The 25,409-nt window shown below is 44.1% G+C and overlaps 1 protein-coding gene across 2 annotated transcripts in view; it reads right to left on the reverse strand.

Annotated features, from left to right (window-relative positions):
* The window catches only part of LOC122543064 (cytoplasmic polyadenylation element-binding protein 2-like), a 50,426-nt gene that overhangs the window by 19,542 nt on the left and 5,475 nt on the right, over window positions 1-25,409 (reverse strand). For both annotated transcript variants that reach the window (XM_043681274.2, XM_043681273.2), the window contains 3 exons: window positions 12,996-13,086; window positions 9,029-9,196; window positions 1,962-2,051 (listed from right to left, as the gene is read on the reverse strand). In XM_043681274.2, the coding sequence (XP_043537209.1) occupies window positions 1,962-2,051; window positions 9,029-9,196; window positions 12,996-13,086 (349 nt within the window). The remainder of the gene's footprint in view (window positions 1-1,961; window positions 2,052-9,028; window positions 9,197-12,995; window positions 13,087-25,409) is intronic.

The following is a 25,409-nucleotide window of genomic DNA, read 5'->3' on the forward strand; positions in this document are numbered from 1 at the left end:
CTGAAGGGGGTCCTTACCAAGGTGTATAAGACCATGAGAGGCATGGATAGGGTGAATGCACTCAGTATTTTTCCCAGGGTTAGGGAATCGAGGACTTGAGGGCATCAGTTAAAGGTTAGTGGGGAAAGAACAAAAGGAACCTGCGGGGCAACTTTTTTTTTTAACATGGAGAGTGGTATGCATATGCTGGTGGAATTGGTTGAGGTGAGTACATTAACAACATTTAAAAGGCATTTGGACACATACATGGATAGGAAAGGATTAGAAGGATATGGGTCAACTGTAGGGAAAAGGGGTTAGTGTGGATAGACGTTTTGGTCAGCCTCAACCAGTTTGGGCCAAAGGGCCTACCTCTATGCTATAGGACTTTGTGACTCTATGGATAGGATAGATAGAAACCTGCTGTTCCCCTTAGTCAAAGCGTCAATACCAAGGGGCCATAATTTTAAGGTCAAAGGCAAGATCTGAGGATAAGATCTTTCACCCAGAGCTGGATGGGAGTCTGGAATGCACTGCCTGTGTGGATAGGTTGAGGGGGAGTTATCTCGCAACCTTTAAAAAGCACTTGGACGAGAACATCAAATGTCATAACATTCAAAGCTATGGACCTACCACTGGAAAGTGGGACCTTGTAGACTTGGTGATATAGACTTGATGGGCCGAAGGGCCTCTTCAGTACCGTCCCATTCAATGACTTCAATGGGTTGTGAAGAGTCTGGTAGAACAGTGGACAGGGTTCATGACTGTTACAAAGGGAAGTGCCTTTCATTTTCGTAATACTGAGTTGGAGTAAATTTCCATTTATTCAGGACAAGATGACAGACAAGCAGCATGACAAATCTAAGACTAAGGAGAAGTCAGGACAAGTGGCAGGTAAAGTACATTTGGGATCTGGCATGTGATTTCATGACAGAGCAATATGTAGATTAACAGACAGGAGACAGAAAGATAGATCCTTGGGAAACATCAGAAATACAAGTCGGAAGGGAAGCCATTGCAACTGAGAGTCTATCTATCTAAAATTAGACGGGTCAGAAAGGAGAAATAAAGATGTTTGGAGATGCCAGGTATTCAGCAGTCCAGAGAGAAATTGCTACCTTTTGTGGGGAATTCAGAATCGGAGACATGACCTTTCAACAATAGCCTGACCCTTCAACAGTCAAACTGTGAAGCAATTTCCTCTTTACAAAAAAAGTCTTGCAAGCTGTGACGAGTTGAAGACCAAATGAAATATTCAAGACAGACATAGGTCAGGCATTTGTTGGATGAAGGGGATCAAGGGAGTTGAACTCAGCCGAGCAAACAATGTTGAGGTGCTCATCAGCCATTGTCGAACTCAATTGCACGGCAGATCTCAGACCCACAATGGCTGCTATGAAGACACATATGAGCAAGAGTGAACCGGAGCTGACTTGTGTGCAATCCTGTCCAAGGTGTTCAGGCCAGTGCGACTTTCCAACACACGTACATTATAGAGTCACACAGCACGGAAACAGAGCCATCAGTCCAACTCGTCCATGCCGACCAAGCTTCCCAAACTCAACTTGTCCAATTTGCCTGCATTCCCGTATCCTTCCAAACCTTTCCTATTCGTGTATCTGTCCAATTGTCTTTTAAATACTGTATCTGCATCAACCACTTCCTCTGGTAGTTCATTCCACATACGAACCACCCCGTGTGGGAAACATTTGCCCCTCTGGTCCCTTTTATATCTTTCTCCTCTCAATTTAAAAGTATGCCCCCACGTTTTCAACGAGGGAAATTCTAGGGAAAACTCTATTCACCCTATCTATGCCCAACCGATTCAGCAGTGGCTAGAAAAAGATCCCATCAACGCGTTCTCTAGTCTTCAGGTCACAGTCTCCATGTTCACCAAGTTAGCAGTGTGGTACACTCAAATTCTTTAAAAGGACACTTTGCCAATCATGCTAACACCAATTTCATGAAATAGAACTGCTCACCTTTGGGTGGAAAATAGGATTTACTTCCAGACTTGTGAGGCCAGTCTACCATGAGCTGTCCAAAACAGCAGAAAGTAGCAATTATCTCATCTAAACAAAATAAATATTGAAACAATCAGAAAATCAAACATATTTAACTCTAATTTCCATTACTCAAATGAACACACAGGGTTCTGACTTAGACAACTAACAGCTGATGAAATTTGGAACACTTCACCATATAGCAATTGATGCCAAGACAGTATTAATGTTCAAGTCTCAAACTGACCTAAGTCAGTTCAGCAAGGGTTATGAAGAGGATGTGGGACAACAGCAAATATTTGGAGTTTGGTCGCAGATCAGCCATGAGTTTAGTGAATTGTCAAAAGAGACTGAAGGGCTAAATGCCTCCACTACACCTATGCCACTATTATATCACAAAGGAATCACCAGACATCAATATGCATCCTGTGTGGGCTTCCTGGTAATAAGTTTAAGGGCATACAAGTTTAATTTTAATCATGCATATTATGTAGCAGACAGCATTCAGCCAAATGTACCTTCTGAAATGGCACCTCCACTCAGAAAGCCACTTGCTCAGGTTTTCAACAGCTTGTGACGCATCACGAGTGTGATATGGTCTCCCAAGTATCACACTTGGAAACAGTCATGTGAAAAAGGAGCATGACGTCAACTCAGGACAATTTTCAATTCGCTCATCAGGTTAACTAAAACTATCAGTGACGCAAAAGAAAATGTTGCCGGGGGTAGAGCTCCCAAATGCCTCAAGAGTGGCCATCAGTTGGGAACAGTAGTGGGAAAGCAAGGTCTTAATGTCACCAGTGGGGTGGACTGTTGTTGAGGACATCATGAGGACGGTGGATGACACTATCCTGAGTATTCTATCTCTTTGTTTCCAAGATGCAATTTTGTCCTGGTGCTGTCAGACATTGCAAGCTAAGTTGAAGTCCTGTGGGGTTTCTGAGCAGGAACGTGAAAAAAATCTTTCAGCAGTCCAACAGGCCAGAAGCTCTTTTTAATGGTTGTGATTCTGCATGAGGTTCTGATGAATGGTGGAGTCGCACAGGGACCCATGTTGGGATAATGCTGCTAAAACATTTGAAAATAAAGCATTGGATTACTACTGAGGATGAGGCAAGAAATGAAAATCACACACTGCTGCAGGAACTCAGCAGGACCAGCAGCATCTGTGGAGAGAGAAACGGAATTTACTTTGAGTGCAGAATCACAGTTCTTTGGAACTGCAGAGCAGAGCAAGTGTTCTGCCATCAAAATATTAACAGTGATTGTCCCTCCACACATGCTGCTAGACCTGCAAGTGTTCCAGAACTGCTGTTTTCATTTCATCTTCCAGCACCAGCAGTGTTTTACTTGTACACACATGAGACAAAGTTATCTATGAATGATGAAATACCACATTCCCCATATCCTAATGCTTGTTCAAGCTTCAGTTAGAGAACTTGGTGTGCATTTACTTCCCCTTGCATGGTGGGTGATGGAGAAGGTACTGTAATACTGTCCAGCTTTCATGTCGTTGTGACCAACATGGACTACTACAAAGTGTGTTGACATAAGAGTAGCTTTACTAAAATGTACTAAGCACTTCGGTTCAGAGAGAGTGGGCCACCTGTGGAACATGTGATGATGCTGCTCCTTTAAGACATTTAGCTTGCCCTTGGTTTTTCTTTTCCCCCCAGAGTGGTTGTAAATGCATAGATTCTGAAATATCCGAGTTTATCCAATTAGAGTCATGGAGATGTACAGTATGAAAACGATTCAACTCATCCACGCCGACAAGATATCCTAACCCAATCGAGTCCCATTTTTCCAGCATTTGACCCATATCCCTCTAAACCCTTCCTATTCATATATACCCATCCAGATACCTTTTCAACATTGTCTTTGTACCAGCCCCAGCCACTTCCTCTGGCAGATCATTCCACACATGCATCCTCTGCATGAAAAATTTGCCCCTTAGATGCCTTTTAAACCTTACCCACTCACCCTCAAACCTCTAGTTCTGGACTCCCCCACCCCAGGGAAAAGACTTTGTCTATTTATCCTATCCATGCTCATGATTTTATAAACCTCTAAAAGGTCACCCCACAGCCTGTGATGCTCCAGGGAAAACAGCCCCAACCTATTCAGCCTTTCCCTGTATCTCAAAGTCTCCAACCCTGGCAACATCCAACTCTTTCAAGTTTCACAACATCCTTCCGATAGGAAGGAGACCATAATTGCACGCAATATTCCAAAAGTGGCCTAACCAATGTCCCGTACAGCTGCAACATGACCTTCCAACTCTTATACTCAATGCTTTGGCCAATAAAAGAAAGTACACTGAACGCCTTCTTCACTATCCTATCTACCTGCTACTTCACTTCCAAGGAGCTATGAACCAAGGTCTCCTTGTTCAGTAATACTCCCCAGGACCTTACCATCAAGTCTTGCTCTGATTAGCCTTTCCAAAATGCAGCACCTCACATTTACCTAAGTAAACTCCTCAGGCCATTGGCCCATCTGGTCAAGATCCTGTTGTAATCTGAGGTAACGTTCTTCGTTGTCCAATACACCTCCAATTTTGGTGTCATCTGCAAACTTACTAACCAGACCTCCATGTTCACATGCAAATCATTTATACAAATGACGAAAAGTAGTGGACCGAGCACACCACTGGTCATAGGCCTCCAGTCTGAAAAGCAACCCTCCACCACCATCACTACCATCTGTCTTCTACCTTCAAGCCAGTTGTACATCCAACTGGCAAGTTCTCCCTGTATTCCAGGAGACCTAATCTTGCTAACCAGCCTACTGTGAAGAAACTTGTCAAACTACTTTCTCAAGTCCATATAGATTATGTCCACTGCTCTACCCTCAGTAATCCTCTTTGTTACTTCTTCAACAAACTCAATCAAGTTCATAAGACTTGATTTCCCAAATACAAGGCCATGCTGATTACCCCTAATCAGTCCTTGCCTTTCCAAATACATGTAACTCCTGTCCCTCAGGATTGCCTGCAACAACCCTTCCACCACCAATGTCAGGCTCACCAGTCTTTAGTTCCCTGGCTTTTCTTTACCACCTTTCTTAAATAAGGTTGGCAACACATTAGCCAACCTGTAGTCTTCCAGCACCTCACCCATGACTCTTGATGGTACAAATATCTCAGCAATCACTTCCCTAGCTTCCCACAGAGTTCAAAGGATCCACCTGATCAGATCCTGGGGATTTATCCACTTTTATGCATTTTAAGACATCCAGCATCATCTCCTTTATAATACAGATATTTTTCAGGATGTCACCATCTATTTCTCCACATTCTGTATCTTCCATGTCCTTCTCCACAGTAAACACTGATGCAAAATACTCATTCAGTATCTCCCCCATCTCCTGTGGCTCCACACAAAGGCCACCTTGCTGATCTTTGAGGGACCCTATTCTCTCCCTAGTTACCCTTTTGTCCTTAATGTATTTGTAAAAACCCTTTGGATTCTCCTTAATCCTATTTGCCAAAGCTATCTCATGTCCTCTTTCTGCCCTCCTGATTTCCCTCTTCAGTACACTCCTACTGGCTTTTGCTCTGCTAAGGATTCACTTGCTCTCTTGCTGTCAATACCTGATATATGCTTCCTTCTTTTCCTTAACCAAAACCTCAATTTCTCTACTCATCCAGCATTTCCTAAACTTACCAGCGTTCCCTTTCACCCTATCAGGCCTATATTTTCTCTCGTTATTTAATTTCTGAAGGCTTCCATTTTCCAGCTGCCCCTTTACCTGCGAACATCTGCCCCCAGTCAGCTTTTGAAAGTTCTTGCCTAATACTGTCAAAATTGGCCTTCCCCCAATTTAGAACTTCAACTTTTAGATCTGGTCTATTCTTTTCCATCACTATTTTACAACTAATAGAATTATGGTCGCTGGCCCCGAAGTGCTCCCCCACTGACACCTCGGTCATCTGCCCTGTCTTATTTCCCAGGAGTAGGTCGGGTTTTGCACCTTCCCTAGTAGTATATCCACACAATGAAACAGGAAATTGTCTTGTGGACACAACAAATTCCTCTCCGTCTAAACCCTCAACACTGCGACAGTCCCAGTCTATGTTTGAAATTTTACAATCTCCAACCATAACCACCCTATTATTCTTACAGATAACTGAGATCTCCTTATAAAATTGGTTCTCAATTTCTCTCCGACTCTTAGGGGGGTCGATAATACAATCCCAATAAGGTGATCATCCCTTTCTTCTTTTTCAGTTCCATCCAAATAACTTCCCTGGATGTATCCCAGAAATATCTTCCCTGAGTACAGCAGAAATGCTATCCCTGATCAAAAATACCACTCCCCCTCCTCACCATATATCCTTCCTATAGCATTTATATTTTGGACATTAAACTGCCAGTTCTGTCCATCATTGAGCCACGTTTCTGTAATTGCTGTGATACCCCAGTCCCATGTTACTAACCATGCCCGGAGTTCATCTGCCTTCCCTGTTAGGCCTCGCATTGAAATAAAGGCAGTTTAATTTCATTTATCAGTCCTACCTTGATCTCTGCTTTCCTCCTGCCTGCTTTGACTGTTTGACTCGCTCGCTTTCCCAACTGTACCAGTCCCAGATTGATCTCTTTCCTCACTATGTGTCTGGTCCCACCCACCCCCCCCACCCAAAACGTACTTGTTTAAACCCTCCTAAGCAGCTCTAGCAAATCTCCCTGCCAGTACATAAGTCCCCTTAAAATTCAGATGCAATCGGTCCTTCTTATGCAGGTCACTCCCATTCCAGAAGAGATTCCAATGATCCAAACATGTGTCCTGTTCTCTTTTGTTTGTGTTTCATTCTGTAAATAAATTCTGTTTCGTTTAAAACAGAGGGGTTTTGACCAGCTGCATCACTCCTCGAATATCCACTCTACACCTGCTGAAAACAACTAGAGAAGTTAGGGTCTGGGCTACCTTCTTGAAATGTTTTGAGGGGGTCTGACCTGGTCCATAATAAATAACAGGCAAGAGGAGAAAGGGCAAATGCTCTTTTCTCTCTCTCAATCAGTCAGATGCACCACTGCACACGTCCACTTGAGAACCAGGAATTTCTGAACTTTGGATTCACGGTCAAGCTGTCCCTCTCCAGCTCCAACAAGGCAACTAGATATACACATTCAAGTGTAACCTTGCATGCTCCATCATCCCATGAACTGCCCAAGGCAGAGCACATAATGGGCTTTATTTTTAACCAAATCAGGCATTGGTTCAGCAAAGCCCTGTACTGAAAGAGCAGCTTTGCCACTGCTGGGAAGCTCTGCCATGATGGAAACACAGCTGCAAGTGGGATGGATTTATGTTAAATATTTTACATCTGGGGTTACCCAAAATTTAAGAACCTTCATATTGTCAGTGGACAGCAAGGATTCCTATGCATTCCAAGGCACTCCATCGCTGACAAGTCCAGGATTTCGCTGTCAATCAGTTTTAAAAGCAGCTAAATGCACTGGTTTTGATTACAGGCTCGGAAAACCATGTTTATCCGCACAATTGTGACGTAAAAATTGACTCTCTCTTTTACAGTTGCTTGCAATATTGAACTGCTTGCTGAACAAAGTCTCTTCAAGTGGTCAGATATCGCCAACGGTGAGTAAATTCCTTTCGGGAGCACTGCACAAATAAGATATGGATGCAATCCAATTTGGCAAGTGTTTGGTAATATATTTTTGAGAAAATAAACATGTAATGGGAGTCGACACTCAATGGAGAGACGTGGCTGGTCAGAAAACTGAAGGACCACTGCAACAACGTGGCCATTGACGAGAACTCCCATGACATATTAGGTTTTGCAGAGCAGAGAAAAGAATGTCATAATAATCATCAACAAATGTTCACCACCAATTCAAGCTGTGCCATTTTACAAAGCTAGAAAGTATACATTTAGTGGGTCGGTGTCTGTGATGGGGAAACCAATCATGAGAACAAAAACTGTGGCTAAGAGGAAATTTTGTTTTTGAAATTACGTTGAATTTTGAGAAGAGTATTTCACTTTAAAAATGATTGTTTCTTATGAAATTTGTTGACACAAGCAGAAACTATGTTGATGTTTCCTAGTGAATTTTATAATGAGTTGAAGCAGAAAAGGATAGAGGATTGGACAAAGACAATAGAGTACTTTTAGATTGCTTCAGCAGGGGGGCGGATTCGCTCTCGTCAAGTTGTTCATTCAACACTCTGCATTGTGCTCATGACAGGAGGCATTCTGTTTTTTGAAGGACGTAACTTGCCTCTTAATTACTGAAGCAGTCATTTCACTGATTGCCCTTGAAAAGGTATTGGTGGATCATCTTCTGGAGCTGCTCCATTGCAGTCCATGTGGTGTAGGTACATCCACTGTGCTGTTCAGGACAAAGTCCAGGATTGTAACCAAGGGGCAGTGAATGCACAGTGATTTGGAGGCTATGCCAAATGCAGTTTGGTTTCCCCAAGTCCAGAGACACGTATGGTCCTGTCCAGCTAAGGAGGGCAGGATTCCTCTGCCAAAGGAAATTGACGAACCACTGGGATTGGGAGTTGCAAAAATCATCTGATCTCCAGGTTACATTTTATCGCAGATCTATTTTATTAGCTGTACTTGAATTCATGAACGGCTCGAGAAGGCTTTGAATTTATGACAGAGTGTTATTTGTTCAGGCTGGGGGATTAGTGGTCCAGTCAGGAATCATGGTGCTCCCTTAACACCGTCATTTACAATGTCAGAGGTTGGACATCCTACCCTACACATTCCAACACATTCCCATTATCTGTATGAAGGAACAGTCAACTTCTGGAGACAGTGTTAGTGAGCTATTCTTTCAAATGTAGTAGTGATCAATACAGTGACATTTTGTACGTTTTCACATGGGTGATGCTCATCTCTTGAACTAGTAGCAGAGAAGAGTAAACAAGGAGAGCACAAAACTGATATTCAACAGATCAACAGTGAGCAGTTTCAGCCAGAGAAATATTTACACTTAATTTGCTATCCTTCAGGACATACAAAGAAAATCCAATCACAATAGGTTCCCTCACGCACAAGAATCTTAACTCACCTTCATCAATATCAGGTGGCAAACCGCCAACAAAAACCTTTCGGGAATATCGCTCTCCTGATTTCCCATTCTGGCTGAGAGCCGGGGAGTTCAAGCCTGAAGATAAAGACTGATCACCCTGGCTGTTGTCAAGGAAGCCATCTTCAACAGGGAACAAAGCCGATCGACCTGCACGATGAGAGAGACAGGCATCTATTGAACTTCGCACAGATTATTCAGCACTAAATCCTTGGCTCCCGGTGATATAATGCCTCAACTTACTTAAAAATATTTAGCCATTTTTAAATCCCTCTCTGACCTGGTTTCTCCCCGCCTCTGTAATCTCAAGTCCACAATACTGAGATAAGAAACAAAAGTAGGTGTAGAGCATTCTGCTCTGCCATTCTATCACATCACGACTGATTTGCCCTATGCCTAACTTGCCTTTTGTGCCAACTCCTAGCTCTGAACTCCTTAGAATTTCTAAAATCTGTGCTTCATTCATTCTGGCTTTTCATGCATTCCTTCCACCACTAGCAGAAATGTCTCAACCTGCTGGGGCCTTAAGCTCTGAAATTCCCTCCCTAAACTGTTCTGTTTCATTGCCCTCTGTCTGCAGCTTTCAGACTGCTCCTTAAAACGGATATCTTCAATTGTGCTTTTGGCCACCTTCCCCGAGGGTTTGGGAGAAAAAAAAGTGTGATCATTTTCTTAAAGCAGCTTAAAGAGGGGGAACCAAATAGAGGGAAGAAAAACAAGGGGTTTTTATATAGACTCGGCAAGCAGAAACTGTTTCCTTTCAAAGTGATTGGTCAATGGTCAGTGTCTAAAAGCCACTGGATGTGGTCTCAAAATAAGAGGCCACTTAGTAGTAAGATGAGCAGGATTTCATGAGTATTAGGAATTCTTCACTATGGAGAGTTGTGGAAACTTAGTCATCAATGAGATTCGAGGCAGGGGGTGATAAACTTCTCGACATGTGGCAGCCTACGACTTCACAGGTTCAATGACCTGTTCATGCCTCCTATTTTTTGTAAATTCCAGAGGTCTCAGATTAGAAGCAGAGAGGAAATCAGGACATGATCTTTAACAAATCAAAACCAACACCAGGATGGTACAGTGCAATCAGGTTCCACTGGAACTCTTGGGAGACAACTGAAATGTACACCTGGAAGCAAGACTAATCTTCTGGACTCCAGAAGAAGCTGACGTGCCAGTCTAAATTGAGCAGTGTTTGTTGAAAAAAAAGATTCAGGAGGCTGGATGGACTCTTGTCTCTGAATGTGCACTAACTATGGCTACAATTAATCTGACAACACAGATTTGCCAGGCTACTTCATGATTTTGGCAGAGCCAAGTGCCACCTCAAAGAGATGAGGGAATTGGCAAGAAAAGTGTTCCTTGTAAAGCAGACGTTCAGGTTGACCAACCAGTTGGCAGCGTTCAAAGGAAATGTGGCAAGTTTATAATGTTACAAAACCATATAACTACTTGGAACGTCATTATACTGGCTAGAGGTTTGAAAGGCAGAGGTCACTGTCTGAGGATACGGAGTCAGCTATCCAGGGTTGAAAGGAAGGGAAATTTCCACAGTCGGAGGGTCATAAATCAACAGAGCTCTACCCCGAAGAGCTGCAGAAGTGAATTAAAGCCAGATAATAGATTTTGGATATCAACAGATATGGCACATAAAAGTGTCATGAAATTAGAAAAATGAGCCATGATCTTACTCAATGGTGTAAGAGACTCAGAGGATCAAATGGCCGCCTCTTGGTATTATTTCCTAAAAGAGGAAATACTGCAGAAATAGGGAAAAAAGGGGAAGGTGCACTCATTCATTGAAAAGTCGACAGGACCAGACTGCCCCAAATGTAAAATGGTGATTTCAGCCAAGATTTACATCATTAGGAATTGGGGTCAGACCATTCTTGCTGCTTGGTGTTCAATTTGGTCAATGAGTGACGAAACAGATGCAGATTCCGAAACAAAAGTCACACCTATCCTGCAGACGGAAGCAAATGATTGATCTCTCCCTTGTTTGTGTGCAGTGTGCTGTCAGACAGCTGTTTGTGGCAGGTTGAGAACAGCCATCAGGAACTTGGAACACTGCCTAGTGGCCTCCTGTCCTACTTGTTAACTAAGTGGGCCACAGCTTCTCTGCCGCTCTCCAGACAAAGTCCTCCACAGAGTGGGCAACCTCTCCCCTCCTCAAACCAGGGCACAGCCTTTAAATATGGAGAAACAGGCAGCACAGCAGCCTCTCCGTCCACCTTGTAAACCGTCTAGTAACACTGTCTGACAGAGCACAGCAGCAATCAGGAGACATCAAGTTTCCCACAGATCGGTCAGTGGCCAGCTGATGTTTCTGCAGTTCCCCAATTCCAAACAAACAGACTTTGCATCACAAAAGAAGTGCCATTTGATGAACCGGTCAGTAACAGCTCCCGACCCGATCAAATCAAACCAACCCTGAATCTACTATTCCCAGAAAATTCCGAAGCAATCAGATGGCCGACTTGGATCTTAGACTCTCCTGTCGTTGCAAATTCCTATCAGGCCATCTTAACACCCGACTTGCATTTGAACTCATTTCAGCTGAGGCTGAGGGGTACCACCCTACCCTCTTAAGTTAGAAAGGCTATGGGTTCAAATCTCTCTCCAGAAACTTCAATGTAAGAAAGGGAGATTGGCACTCCACTGTAGCAATCAGGAGTACTGCACTCGCTTTTGGCCTGAGACCTGAAACGAAGGACCCCACCTCAGGTCGAAGTACAGGTTCCTATGGGGTTGAGAGTGTGGTGCTAGAAACGCACAGCAGGTCAGGCAGCATCCGAGGAGCAGGAAAATTGATGATCAAGAGCTAATGCCCGAAACGTCGATTTTCCTGCTCCTCAGATGCTGCCTGAACTGCTGTGCTTTTCCAGCACCACACACGACTGCATCTGCATCCGCCTCCTCACTTTCGCCTAGACTCCTACGGATACTACTGAAAGATAAGTCAGGTCTTGGCAATGTACAGCATGGAAACAGACCCTTTGGTCCAACTTGTCCATGCCGACCAGATATTCTAAATTAATCTAGTCCCATTTGCCAACACTTGGCCCATATCCCTCTGAACCCTTCCTATTCATATTCCCATCCAGATGCCTTTTAAACGTTGTCGTTGTCCCAGCTCCACTATTTCCTCTGGCAGCTCATTCCACACGTGCATCACCCTTTGCATGAAAAAAGTTGCCCCTAAGATTCCTTTTAAATCTTTGGTTCAAAGCAATCGCATGTCACAAATACCATTGGAAATGTAATGATTTGATCGTTGATCATATTTTCTCCAAGACCTGGTCCATAAATTCCTTTGGGACATTGTGCAAGCTACTCTGTAAACTCCAGTTAAAAATCGTTGACCTTGGCGTTGAAAACCTGCCACCTTCTTCACAGTTGTAGCCCGATTGTAAGCTTACAGGCAGACGCATGAACTGCTGATACATATTCTGGATTGTTAGTGCGCACTGCTTTGCTCTACCATGATCTGCCCCATTTCACAAGACCAAGTTCAACACTGCTGAACAAAGGACATAATCACGACCAGTTTATTGGCTGATAGGGGAATCTTGCTGTGCACACTTTGCTGCCATGATCACTTGAAGAGCCATAAATCTTTTGGGAAACGTTGTGAGGACGTGAAAGGCAAGTTGCAACTGCAAGTATTTCTTTGTATGCCTGCACCACTCTTCCTTCATCCACCCTGCACATGGCACTCATCTCCTTACAGTGAGATTAGGCGAAAGTGAGGACTGCAGATGCTGGAGATCAGAGTCAAGATTAGAGGGGCGCTAGAAAAGCACAGCAGGTCAGGCAGTATCCGAGGAGCAGGAAAATAACTCGCGTGAATGCACATCGGTTCAGCAGACCCAGAAAACCACATGAAGGAAGGATTGGCCCAACTATTTAATGGGGGAATAGATAAGCCAAAATAAGCCATGGGACTCACCCTTGAGAGGTTCCTGCTCGTTCTGTAAGATGTCAATCAGGGAGTTCTCCAGTGAGTGCATGTTGAACGTATCGTATGGGTGCGTCCATTCCTGCAAAGGAAAAACATTTTCAGAAAAGAAACTATTAAACCGAGGAAGGAGATGGGAACAGCACAGAGGATGCAAAGAAGTTACAATCACTCATTTTGATGTTACTAATCAGTGCTGATAGCACATTCCTTAAAACAAGTGCGTACAGCAAAATTGTTTTCCGTGGAAACTATCTTTTACTTAGTTATTTCCTCTCCTCCCTGGTCATTGTGAACTTTTGGGGTCAGGGCCCATGGGTACCAGAAGCTCTGCATGGTGTCTGGATGGAGACCAATCCTTGTGGGAGCCTGGAGGATGGGTCCATGCCCCTTAATGCAGCTTTTCTCCTCACCAGAACATAGTTGAGTCCAAGGGTGAAACGTTTATCCCACATGCCATTCTGGATTACTAAGTGCTTGTCCTTCACTTACTGCCCTTAATTCTGGCTTTGTCTCCAAGTGGAAACATTCTATACATCAACTTTCACCTTGACACTGCACATCATTCCCTTATCTCATCAGAATGCCATCTGATCAGTCCACTCTCCAGTTGATCGGTGTTTCAAATAATGAAGGAAGGGTTTGGATAAAACAATTAAAGACAAACTGTTCCCGTTGGCTCAAGGGTGTGGAGCCAGAGGTCATAGACTTGTGACTGACAAAAATGAAAGCATTGACAACTTAGTGGACATCATTTTAAGTGTAGCCAGTAGCTCGTACCTGGGACTGCATTGCTCCAGTGGATGCAAATTGCAAAAAAAAACACACAGGATCTTTACCTGAAGGGGTAAAAAAAGAATCAAAAGCCCACAGGGGAAAGCTAGAGGATGGGGCCTATGAGCTGTTGTTGAGAAAACCAGGAAAGAGACAATGAACCAAATGGTCATGTTTTCTGCTGTACCCATTCTATCATTCTACTTTCTTCCTCCTCCACTTTCCTTTCTGGCCTCAAATGATGTCATTTGTCGAATGAATGAGACCGATGAAAGCAAGTGCAATACAGCACTTTGTGAAAAGCACACAGGAGGCTTGTGATACTGAATGAAGTGGCTGAGTCACTGGTGAATAACAGAACCTGGCAGAGTTGAAGAAGAGGTTACAGAGCAGGAGGAGGAAGAAACTAAACACCAGCCAGCTCCCATCAGCAAGGCCAGTCACACAGCCTGTTCAGCAGCTTCCTCCCCTTTCTTGCTGAAGGTGTATTCTAGTTTATTCACCTTCTTTACCTTGACGGTGCTGGAGAGTACAGTCAATATATTCGATTTCGACGAACAAAATTGGTTAGGTGCAGAGGGGGCATGGATATCATGGCTTTGGGGTGAGGGCCCAAGATTGAGTTGAGCAAAATTCAAGAGAGTTAGGCCAAGTGACCTCATTCTGCACTGTAATCCTATCCCTCTAGTCTGGTTACACAGGCACCTAGCATGACCTGGTACCACACACATTCGTTGCAAGAACACACACAGTATCAAATGATTGTTTTTGCAATGGGGTAGGGGTGGGGGAGGTGTTGCAAGCTATTAAAAACATTTCTCTCAGGGAGGCAGTGATTGACAGGACATGAGTATCCACCGGGGACTGATCAGAAACTTGAACCCTAATTTCCGCCTGCGACGACCCCTCAAGGTCAATTCCCAACAGACAACTGGAAACTCCATGTGAATCACCTCATTGCACACTGATTTGAGATCAAACTTGTGTGGTTCAACTCAACCAATTCCATAAGTTTGCTGGATAAGTTACACTGAAGTCGTTTGGTTGAAAATGCCTCATATAGTTCTGTAAGACAAGGGCAGGCCAACGTGTCTGTCAGTGAAGGCAACACATTCATGGGATGAGGTGTCCGCCCTCATAATGAAACGCTGATTCAACCGCATCTACAATATTGTTCTTCCAAGTAGCTAATGATCTAAAGGCAATACAGCCCTTCTGGTACAGTAGTAATGTCTCTGTGGGCCAGGAGATCTGGTTCAAGGTTTTGGCAAGAGGTGCAGCTCGGACAGGCAGAAAAATTTACTTTGTGCAGAGCAACTCTATGCCTCGAAGAATGGTGGAATTGGAGAAAATTCATTATTTCAAAAGGAAACACGCTGATTTAAAATTGGAGAAGTAGGCCATTTGGCCCCTTGAGCTAGCTCCACCATTCCATGAAATCATGTGTAATAATCTGCTTCCATGCTATTTTCCTGCACTATCCCATATCCTTCAGTGTATTTTGGAACTTTGAACTGACAAAGAATAGGAGTGGAGACAAATGCAGGTGCTGGAATCTAAGGAGACAAGCAGGAGGCTGGAAGAACACAGCAAGCCAAGGCAGCATCAGGTGGTGAAGTCCAAGTTCCACGTATAATCCTTCGTCAGGACTGTCCTGAAGAAGGGTTACACTTCTCCACATTGGCTTCTCCACCTTCTGATGCTGCCTGGCTTGCTGTGTCCTTCCAACCTCCCGCTTGAAGAGCAGGAGGAGACCATTCAGCAAGATAATGGCAGATTTGCTCATGGTCTCAACTCCATTTCCCCAAGTGTGCCACATACCCCTCTCCCGATAACTCGTGACTCACTTGCTTATCAAAAAACTAATGTTCCTTCAGAGGAACCAGCCTCCACTGCTTTCCAAGGAAGAGAATACCAACCACAAACAAACCACAAAGAGAACATTTTTTTTCTCACTGTCATCCTAAGTAAGAAGCCTCTAATTTTAAAACTGTCTCTTATTCTAGTCTCTCTCTGTTTAATGTCAAGAAGTCAATGTCGGGCTGCTTTCAGGCATTAGCATTTTCTCTGTCTCTGAGCCAAAGGTTCAACAAAATCGCTGTCTGGAAGATACAAATTTGATGAGCACCTAAGGGAAAGAAACTTTTAGAACTACAGAGGCTGAGGAACTAAATAGGAATGGATTAGGTTGCTGTACAGAGAGCTAGCTCCATTGCAATGACTCTCATTGAATTCAGGCAGACGTGGGTTTAAGTTCCATTCCTGAGACTTGGGCAAAGACTCCAGACTAAACACTGGCGCAATACTGAGGGAGAGGTGTACTGTTGGAAGTGCATTCTTCAAGTAAGATGTTAACCAGAAACACTCTGATCTCTCCAGTGTGTTTGACAAAGATCTCAGGACACTAAGCAAAGCAAGGTCATACCTTGGTCTACATATATTCCTGCCAACATGAGATAAAATACAGTCGGATTACCTGGTCATTTAACTCTAAGTATTTTGACGGATGCTGTGTGCAAACTGGCTCACGCACTTTTTACATGACAATGGTGCTTGCAGTTTTAAAAACGGTGCTGCATTAATACAAGTTTGCTTGCTTGTTCCCTCACAACCTGTCCCTTTGCATGAACCGGGTGAGCGAAATTGTGGGTGACAGGAGCATATAATGACATCTCTACTTGGATTTTTGGGCCAGCAACAAGACGTGGCTTGGGATAGAGACAATTTTCTGCAACTTAAACGTTTAAGTAGCTATTTGATAAGGATTTTCAAGTTGTAAAATGGCAGATATCATGGAGAGGCACTATTTCCCATACAAAAGAGAATTGTAGAATAATTAAATTACAACTGTTCAATCGTGAAATTACAAAATGGTAACTGGTGGAAGGGTGGTGGAAGCCTGGAACTTTCATTTACAAATGGTAGCTGATGCCCTATCAATTTTAAGTTTCAACTCCTGAACTCTTAGATTTTATTACACGAAGATTGTACAGGATGTGGGGCAATGCCACTACCTAGGTATATTCTTATTCAAAAGCCAAGCAGGTTCAAGGGTCTGGACAGTGTCCTCCTATTTTTGAGGGACTTGCGAATAGGACAGGACTCGCGAACCCTAATCATGGAATTGGTACTTCTTTCTCCCGATGACACCTCACATAACAAACTTCTCATAGTGGTTTGGAAAAACTATGGGCCAGAAATTTCTCCTGTCATATGGTCTCAGGCTTCCCAAAGCATCAGTCCACACAGACCAAACTCTCCTGTCATATGGTCTCAGGCTTGAACAAAGTTGTGCAACGGAGCAGTGCTTCCAGGAAATCTTCTGGAAAAGCCGAGGTTTTAGCCAAATGGTGTGCTTGACTCGTGGTGACACTGAACTGCAGAAATAGTATTTCTGAGTGAGTACGTTTACAGCTCTAGTTGAGTCAGCAATAGACAATGCCAGCTTTATGAGACTGGAGTTATTCCTGTGTTATTGTCATGATGAGTAGGAGCCGGTGTTGGACTGGGGTGGTTATAGTCCAACAGGTTTATTTGGAAACACTAGCTTTCAGAGTGCTGCTCCTTTGTCAGGTTGCTATGGATCCTGTTGAGGATTCGAACCTGGGTCCCCAGAACATTATCTGGGTGTCTGCATGAACAGTCCAATGATAATACCACTGAGCCACTGCATCCCAATTCCATTACATTGCTGCCTAACCACTGCTGCTAAACAGAGGACACACACTCATGGAACAACCCAATATGCCTCTCTTGACTGTCCCTTTGGTGAGAGCCAACACAGAAATGCCAACAGCACGTGGTGCTTTGTTCGGCAGGGGGAAGCTCACAGCCATCAGGAAAATGCATTTGGCCCTCTCATACAGCAGACAGGGAGGCAGTTCTACACATGTTCCTGCACCAATCCTTTGTTTCAACAATGAAATGGAATCAAATTGTTCTTTTTTTGGCCCCCAGTTATGTACTGGAGCATGCAGTGCTTTGTCACAGGGAGAGGCCAAGTCAGAAAACTGTACTTTTTGGAGATTGAACAGGCAAAGGTCTGTTTGAAGAAAGGAAAACACAATGCTTTGAAGTAAGACTATCAGGCCATTCTGGTTGCACAGTCATAGCATGGTATCATCCAACAGTCCATGAAACCTCTGCCAAATGTTTGGTAGCCCTCTCATTCGTGCCTTTAAAATGAGTGTACTCTTACTTTACACACATCAACTGCAGGGAATTCCAACTCTGCTTCCCAAAACCTGGTGCTCATTACAAAAAACCTCCAGTCTTCCATATCTCAAGTCTCTATTCATATCTGACCACCATCCCCAGTAACACACCCAAGGACTGATGGTCTACAGCCTCACTGACTTTGGCCTGAATGCAGGCACCTCCCAGAAGCGATCATTCCAAACTCTTCGCCATGACTTATCCTGGACAACTTTAGCACATTCCTGATCAAGAGCTTATGCTCAAAACATCGACTCTCCTGCTCCTTAATTGCTCTCTGCAAGGTAATGAAATGGGAACATCAACTGAGGAATGGAGAAAAGCAAAGCACCAGAGCAATTTAAATAGCCAATTCCCCATGTTATCTCCATGCTTTATCCAACAGAAAAAACAAATGATGTTGTCATGATCACACTGTTGTTTGACAGCTTACCACGTGTAAACGGATTGTAGTATTTCCTACATTGCAATAATGCTTGTACTTCAACAGGACTTAACTGTGTCACCACATTTGACTTGTTTGTTTCGAAAATTGGTGAGTTATTTATGCAACATCTGTCATCCATGTTAATGTTTCAAAAGAAGTTTTATAAATGGACAATTTAAAAGAGCTCACTTATAATTACAAATTTCGTATAAAATTATGTCCTGGTACATTTGACCCGGTGGCCTTTGACCTGCGCACAGTACTGACAGGAAGGAAATTAAGCAAAATGCTATGTGCCTTTCAGACACAAAGGAGAACTATGACCAGAGGAGCTGGAGAGTTAAGGCAATCAGCACACAGAAGCCAAGTGCAACCAATCAGAAACAGGAGAGGGAACACAGAAAATTTCTTCCAAGCTGCAAAACTGTGCAAGGAAAACTCAAGGCACGAAAGAGCTGGGTGTTTTCGCTTGGTTTCATTGCTCAAACCTTTGAGTACACGAGTTGAGACATCATACTGAGGTTGTACAGGACATGGATAACGCCTCTTCTGGACTACTTTGTGCCCTTTTGATTGCCCCACTTTAGGAAGGATACTATTAAATTGGAGAGGGTTCAGAACAGATTTACCAAGATGTTGCCAGGAATGAAGGGCTTGAGTTATAACACAGGCTGTAAAGGCTGGGATGTTTTTCACTGGAGTGTATGAGATTGAGGAGTGACCATATAGAGGTTTATAAAATCCTGAGGGGCAGAGATAAGGTGAATAGCAAGGGTCTTTTCCCTCGGGTGGGGGAGTTCTGAACCGGGGGCATATCTTTAAAGGGAGAGGAAAAAACGTTTTAGAAAGGATACGAGGGGCACAAAGTGTGATTGGTGTGTGGAAATGAATTACCAAAGGAAGTGGTGAATGCAGAAACAGTCACAACATTTCAACAATATTTGGATCAAAACACAAGTAGGAACGATTTGGAAGGATATGGGCGAAACACAGGCATGTGGGACTAGTTTAGTTTGGGAACATGGTTGACTTGGACTAGTTGAACCGAAGGGTGTATTTACATGATATATGACTCCGTGACTCTAAGTGGTCAAATCCTATTCCGGCATCATGACCAAAGTCAGAGATAAGGGTGCCTTGCTAATGGTAATTGTACCAGTGAAATTTAAATGGTGAAAGCTATTGTCAGTTAAGGCTCATGTATCCTCTTGAATAAAGTGCAGCACTCTGTCAATCTGTATAGTTACATGATGCCATATTTGTGCATGGGGCAATGTGAGGGCTTGTGGTTGCACAAGACCCAGCTTTGTTCTGTGGACAACAGAATTTAAAGTGAAATTTGTCTTCTTGTTGGAAATATCCTTGACCTGCTAGTTCTGCAAATCTGAGTGTTGGTTCGAATTCTGTTTGAATTAATAGCGACACAAAGTGGAACCCTGTTGCCAATGTCTTCATTTGGGGGTGATTCAGTAAATTTGGTTACGTTGATTTCCAATGCAGGGATTGTAACAATTGGCAATAAAATACTCATGAATCATGCAGATTTACCTATTCTAACACGGGAACTCGATTGTCTGTTTAGCCGTCTCTGGCATGCTTTTCATTCCAAATTCTGAGAAAATATTCTGACTTGATTTTTTTTCAACCAATGCATCAATTGTCTGCACTTCTCAATAAGGAGTTGGATTGGCATCTATCCGATTGTTATACTAATAATCCTCTCAGCATTACAAGACAACAGGTCTGCTTTAGCCCTGCATCCCCCTGATTAAATAGCCTGAATTCAAATAATTCATGAGTAGTACTGTATGGATATGTACACCCAGCCATTCCAGCACAAATTTTTGGCAAATACTGTAGTGCAGAACTGGATATGCTTTCTTTTAGATTAGATATAAAACCATCTGGACTCTCAGGTGGACCCATATATTAAAAAACAAGATGTCATGGAACTGTTACAAAGACAAGGGTGCTGGCAGTATATCCTTCATGCAGTCACCAAAGTCAGAAGTCACACAACACCAGGTGATAATCCAACAGCTTTAGCTGAAATCACAATGATGTGTTGGACTATGAGCTGGTATCATGTGAATTTGATTTTGTTCACCCCGGTCCAACACCATACCTCCACATCAGCCAGTGACCAATGCCTGTCCCTCAATCATCACCACCAGAACATAGATTATTTGGCCATTTCCACGTTTTCTTTGTGTGAGCTTGCTGTGTGTGAACAGTGAGTGTACACTTGAAAAAGCACTCGATTGGATGTAAAGCACTCTGGAAAGCACAAAATTGTCAAAGACACCATGCAAATGCAGGCTCTTCCTTGCTTTAAACCATTCCGAGCAATACCTGTTTGCTCCAACTTAGTTTCCTGTCTACCAGCCAACTTTCTTTCCATGCTGTTGCATTTGCCCTCCTGCCGTCTGCCCGAGTTTCTCCAACTGGACTCCTGTGGGACATGTGATCACACACCTTCTGCAAGTTAACATGGCACGGTTTATTACATTCTCCCCCCCGCCCAACTTCACCAACCCAACCAGGCAAATCTCCCAACAGACAATGAAAACACTCTCAAACACAACTTGCCTTCAACTGATTAACTCTTCCATTTCTAAATAAGCAGCAATTCCCTTTTAAATCTCATGTGGCTGCCACATTTGCTATTTAAAAAAAAAGCTTTTGGCTCCAATCAACGTCTCGAGCGGGCTGCTGACAAGTGAAAATATCAAACCAAGAATTTATCCAGTGTTGGCAGCTCTGTATAATGCAGACATTTTCAACAGTTTTAGCACAGGAAGCTCTAAGTTTTATTACAAACACAACCAAATATTCACTTGAGGGCCTAGATTTAGGCTGCATGACCTTGGCTGTGATGTCAAACACTGATTAATTCACTTGCAAGCATTTCCAATTGCTTCATGTGAGATAACTATGTTGTCTGCATCTGAGGAGAGACAATTTAGTCTGCAGTCCATTCTCGGATTTAGGAAGTGAGAAACCCTAGGCACAGTGCCCCAGACTCAGTCTAGGGAATGATTTCTGAAGGGTCATATGTTGCCACACCAGTGGGTAACTGCTCTGAGTGATATTGAACTTCAGCAGAAATAGAGAAGATATGACAATTGCGATTTATCTCGCACAAGGAATTTAAACATCCCATGACACTTCACAGAGAGGTGTGTAGTGAAACAAAAATTAACACCAAGCCACATGAGATATTTTGACAAACGACCAAATGTTTGATTGTCTAAGGAGCACATTTTAAACAGTATTTCCAAGACTGGAGATTGGGGTGGGGGGGGGGGGGGGGGAGGGGGGCAGAAAGGGAGAGAAGTGGGGAAGAAGGGGGAGGGAGGAGGGGTGGAAAAAAAAAGAGGAGATGGGGTGGAAAGAGGAGATGGGGGGGGGGAAGAGGAGATGGGGGAAAAGAGGAGAAGGGGAAAAAAAAGAGGAGAAGGGGGGGGAAAAGAGGAGGAGGAGGGGAAAAGAGGAGGAGATGTTTGGGAGTAGGGCCAGAAGTGATTTGGGGGAGTTCACCAGAGCTTTGGGATCAAAAGTGGATGAAAGCAGAGATACAAACCATGGGTCAGATCAATTAGCTGACCCACAAAGTCAAGAGATGGTAGACTGCTCATTTCTTTAAGCATTATAAAGTGTGAACAAGGTTACAGAAATAGGCAGGATAGAAGCCACAGAGGGATTTAAACACATGGATAAGAACTAATTGGCAAGACAGAGGACAAGGGGAATTGGAAGCAAATGGTGTTAGCAAACATATCTAAGATCTGCACAGTAGCCCAATGGGGCAAACTGACGCTTAAGTTGGACGATAATCATCAGCAACTGGCTATTCATCCAGCAGATGCATCACAGCCAAGCTCAAAGCAGCCCTCAACAGTGCTTATGAAAGCAGTGACAGGATGGAGATCAGAAACAGAGCTGACCTACTCGCTGGCCCAGGGATCCAACATAGTGCATTCTGAACCACCCATTCAGAGTTACTTGGCTGTCACAAGCAACATAATATGTAAGCTTTATGGGCCACATGATTCACTGCAGAAAAACAGTCCTTTCCTCACCTTCAGACACACATCAATGAGCACCTGTGTTTCCCAACTCCCTGGATGCTGGTACATAAGCTATAGAAAATTTTCTCTGACCTTCAGATTTCTGGCGAGACACTGCATCCAATAAATATGCAATCCTCATGTTAATTTTTTCTGAAAGAAAATGTTCCTGCTTCCGTGCAGTTGTCCTTAACACCTTAATCACCAAGTTCATTGGAAAGGCAGGTTTACAGGCAAACTTCCAAGTTCCTCCTGCACCTCTCTGGATTTATTCCCACAAATGTCTGAGGCTGTAGTTGCTTTTATGTTTCTTTTTTGCAGCCCACGAGTGCCATTATGCACAACAGAATGACCATACCACACTAAAAACACTGTGACAATTTTTGTTTTAAAAGCTAGTAACCATCACTATGCATGTAGCTAATGGAATATTTACAAGCAATGCTGAAAAATGTGTTGCTGGAAAAGCGCAGCAGGTCAGCCAGCATCCAAGGACCAGGAGAATCGATGTTTCGGGCATAAGCCCTTCTTCAGGAACGAGGAAGGTGTGCCAAGCGGGCTATGATAAAAGGTAGGGAGGAGGGACTTGGGGGAGGGGCGTTGGGAATGCGATAGGTGGAAGGAGGTTAAGGTGAGGGTGATAGGCCGGAGAGGGGGTGGGGTCAGAGAGGTCGGGAAGAAGATTGAAGGTCAAGAAGGCGGTGCTGAGTCTGAGGGTTGGGACTGAGAAAAGGTGGGGGGAGGGGAAATGAGGAAGCTGGAGAAATCTGCATTCATCCCTTCTGGTTGGAGGTTTCCTAGGCAGAAGATGAGGCGCTCTTCCTCCAGGCATCGTGTTACCATGGTCTGGCGATGGAAGAGGCCAAGGACCACCAACCCAACCTCCACTCCCAGCACTTTCTTTTGCAACCGTAAGAAATGCAAAACTTGCGCCCACACGTCCCCCCTCACTTCCCTCCAATGCCCCAAGGGATCCTTCCATATCCATCACAAATTCACCTGCATCTCCACACACATTTATTGCATCCACTGCATCCGACGTGGCCTCCTCTACATTGGGGAGACAGGCTGCCTACTTGCGGAACGTTTCAGAGAACACCTCTGGGACACCCACACCAACCAACCCAACCGCCCCGTGGCTCAACACTTCAACTCCCCCTCCCACTCTGCCAAGGACATGCAGGCCCTTGCCCTCCTCCATCGCCAGACCATGGCAACACGACGCCTGGAGGAAGAACGCCTCATCTTCCGCCGAGGAACCCTCCAACCACAAGGGTTGAATGCAGATTTCTACAGCTTCCTCATTTCCCCTCCCCCCACCTTATCTCAGTCCCAACCCTCGGACTCAGCACCGCCTTCTTGACCTGCAATCTTCTTCCCGACCTCTCTGCCCCCACCCCCTCTCCGGCCTATCACCCTCACCTTAACCTCCCTCCACCTATCGCATTCCCAACGCCCCTCCCCCAAGTCCCTCCTTCCTACCTTTTATGTTAGCCCGCTTGGCACACCTTCCTCATTCCTGAAGAAGGGCTTATGCCCGAAACATCGATTCTCCTGCTCGTTGGATGTTGCCTGACCTGCTGCGCTTTTCCAGCAACACATTTTTCAACTCTGATCTCCAGCATCTGCAGTCCTCACCTTCTCCTATTTACAAGCAATGCATGCCATCAAAGTTGAGGCAGCAGGGGGAGAATAGGGAGAGCAAAAAGGGATTGAATCAACATGGAGTTGGATGGGGAAATAAAGCACAGTGCCCCCTATAGTGTTCACCGCGTTCCAAAGGCATCAAGAACATAGACAGACACGGTGTGCAATGAACATAACCGTGGAATGGGGGGGGCTGTACTTTATTCATGTAATCTGCCATTTGTTACAGACTGCCCAAATGCTATCAGTGTGTTCAGGAATCGTTATTTCTCCTCCCCCTTCCACAATGCAACAAGCGTCTCAGGTGCTGTCTTTCTGGTCAGATAATATCTGAGGCGCCAGTCTGTCCTCTCAAGTGAGCACCAAAGAACCTGCGACCTGTTCCACAGATGAGCCCTCAAGTCCTGGCCAATATTTATCTCTCAACTCGCATTCTCGAAACTGGCTGTCCAGTCACGGTCACAGTCCTGTTCATGGAAACTTGCCGAGAACACATCGCTTCACACGAGTTGGCCTCAAAACCAAGATATTCAATTGGCTGTAAGGCAGTACTGGACACTCAAAGGTCAGGGGAAAAATAATGCAATTAAAATGCAGCCTTTTTTTTCAAAGGACCAAGTTCAAACAAGGTCCCTCCACCCCTGATTATCAGTCATGCCACTCCAAGTGCAAAGTCACCAGAAATCCAGAGTTAGCAACCCACACATCACATAAGATAATGTGTAATGAAAAAAATATACAATGACTTCAAAGAGCAACAACATCTTGCAATTATGTACTTCATTTAAAACAGTAAAATATCTCTGGATGCTTCAAAGGAGCGGAATCTGACAGTGACACACTTAAGGAGATATATGAGGACAGCTGACCAAAAGCATGGCCAACTTTGTAAATGTTAAGCAAGTCTTAAAGAAGGAGAGACAAAGGGAGGATAAAGGAATGAGAGAGGGAATTCTAAAGCTGAAGGCATCGCCACAGAGAATCACTGACGTAAACTTACTGTCTTGAGAACTCTGTTCCAAGACACATGAAAAAAATCTGCCTTCAAACTGTGGGAGTTGTTTCATCAAATGCATTGTACAGCGCAGTAGGTCATAGGTTCAGTCTTGCCTCCTCCTACGAAGGATTAGTGGTCACTAAAGTTCAGTTGACAAACAATCTCAGTGTCCACCTACTGGAAGCAAGTGGCAGAGTGGGGAATGACAAGACCCCCGTTCGAAATTCTTAACCAATGATCTCGACCATGCCAAGAATTGGGTTCAGTGCCTCGAA

This window comes from Chiloscyllium plagiosum, unplaced genomic scaffold (genome assembly GCF_037043375.1).
Source record: "Chiloscyllium plagiosum isolate Xiang-an unplaced genomic scaffold, Cpla_swu_hap1 HiC_scaffold_48, whole genome shotgun sequence".
Lineage (NCBI taxonomy): Eukaryota > Metazoa > Chordata > Chondrichthyes > Orectolobiformes > Hemiscylliidae > Chiloscyllium > Chiloscyllium plagiosum.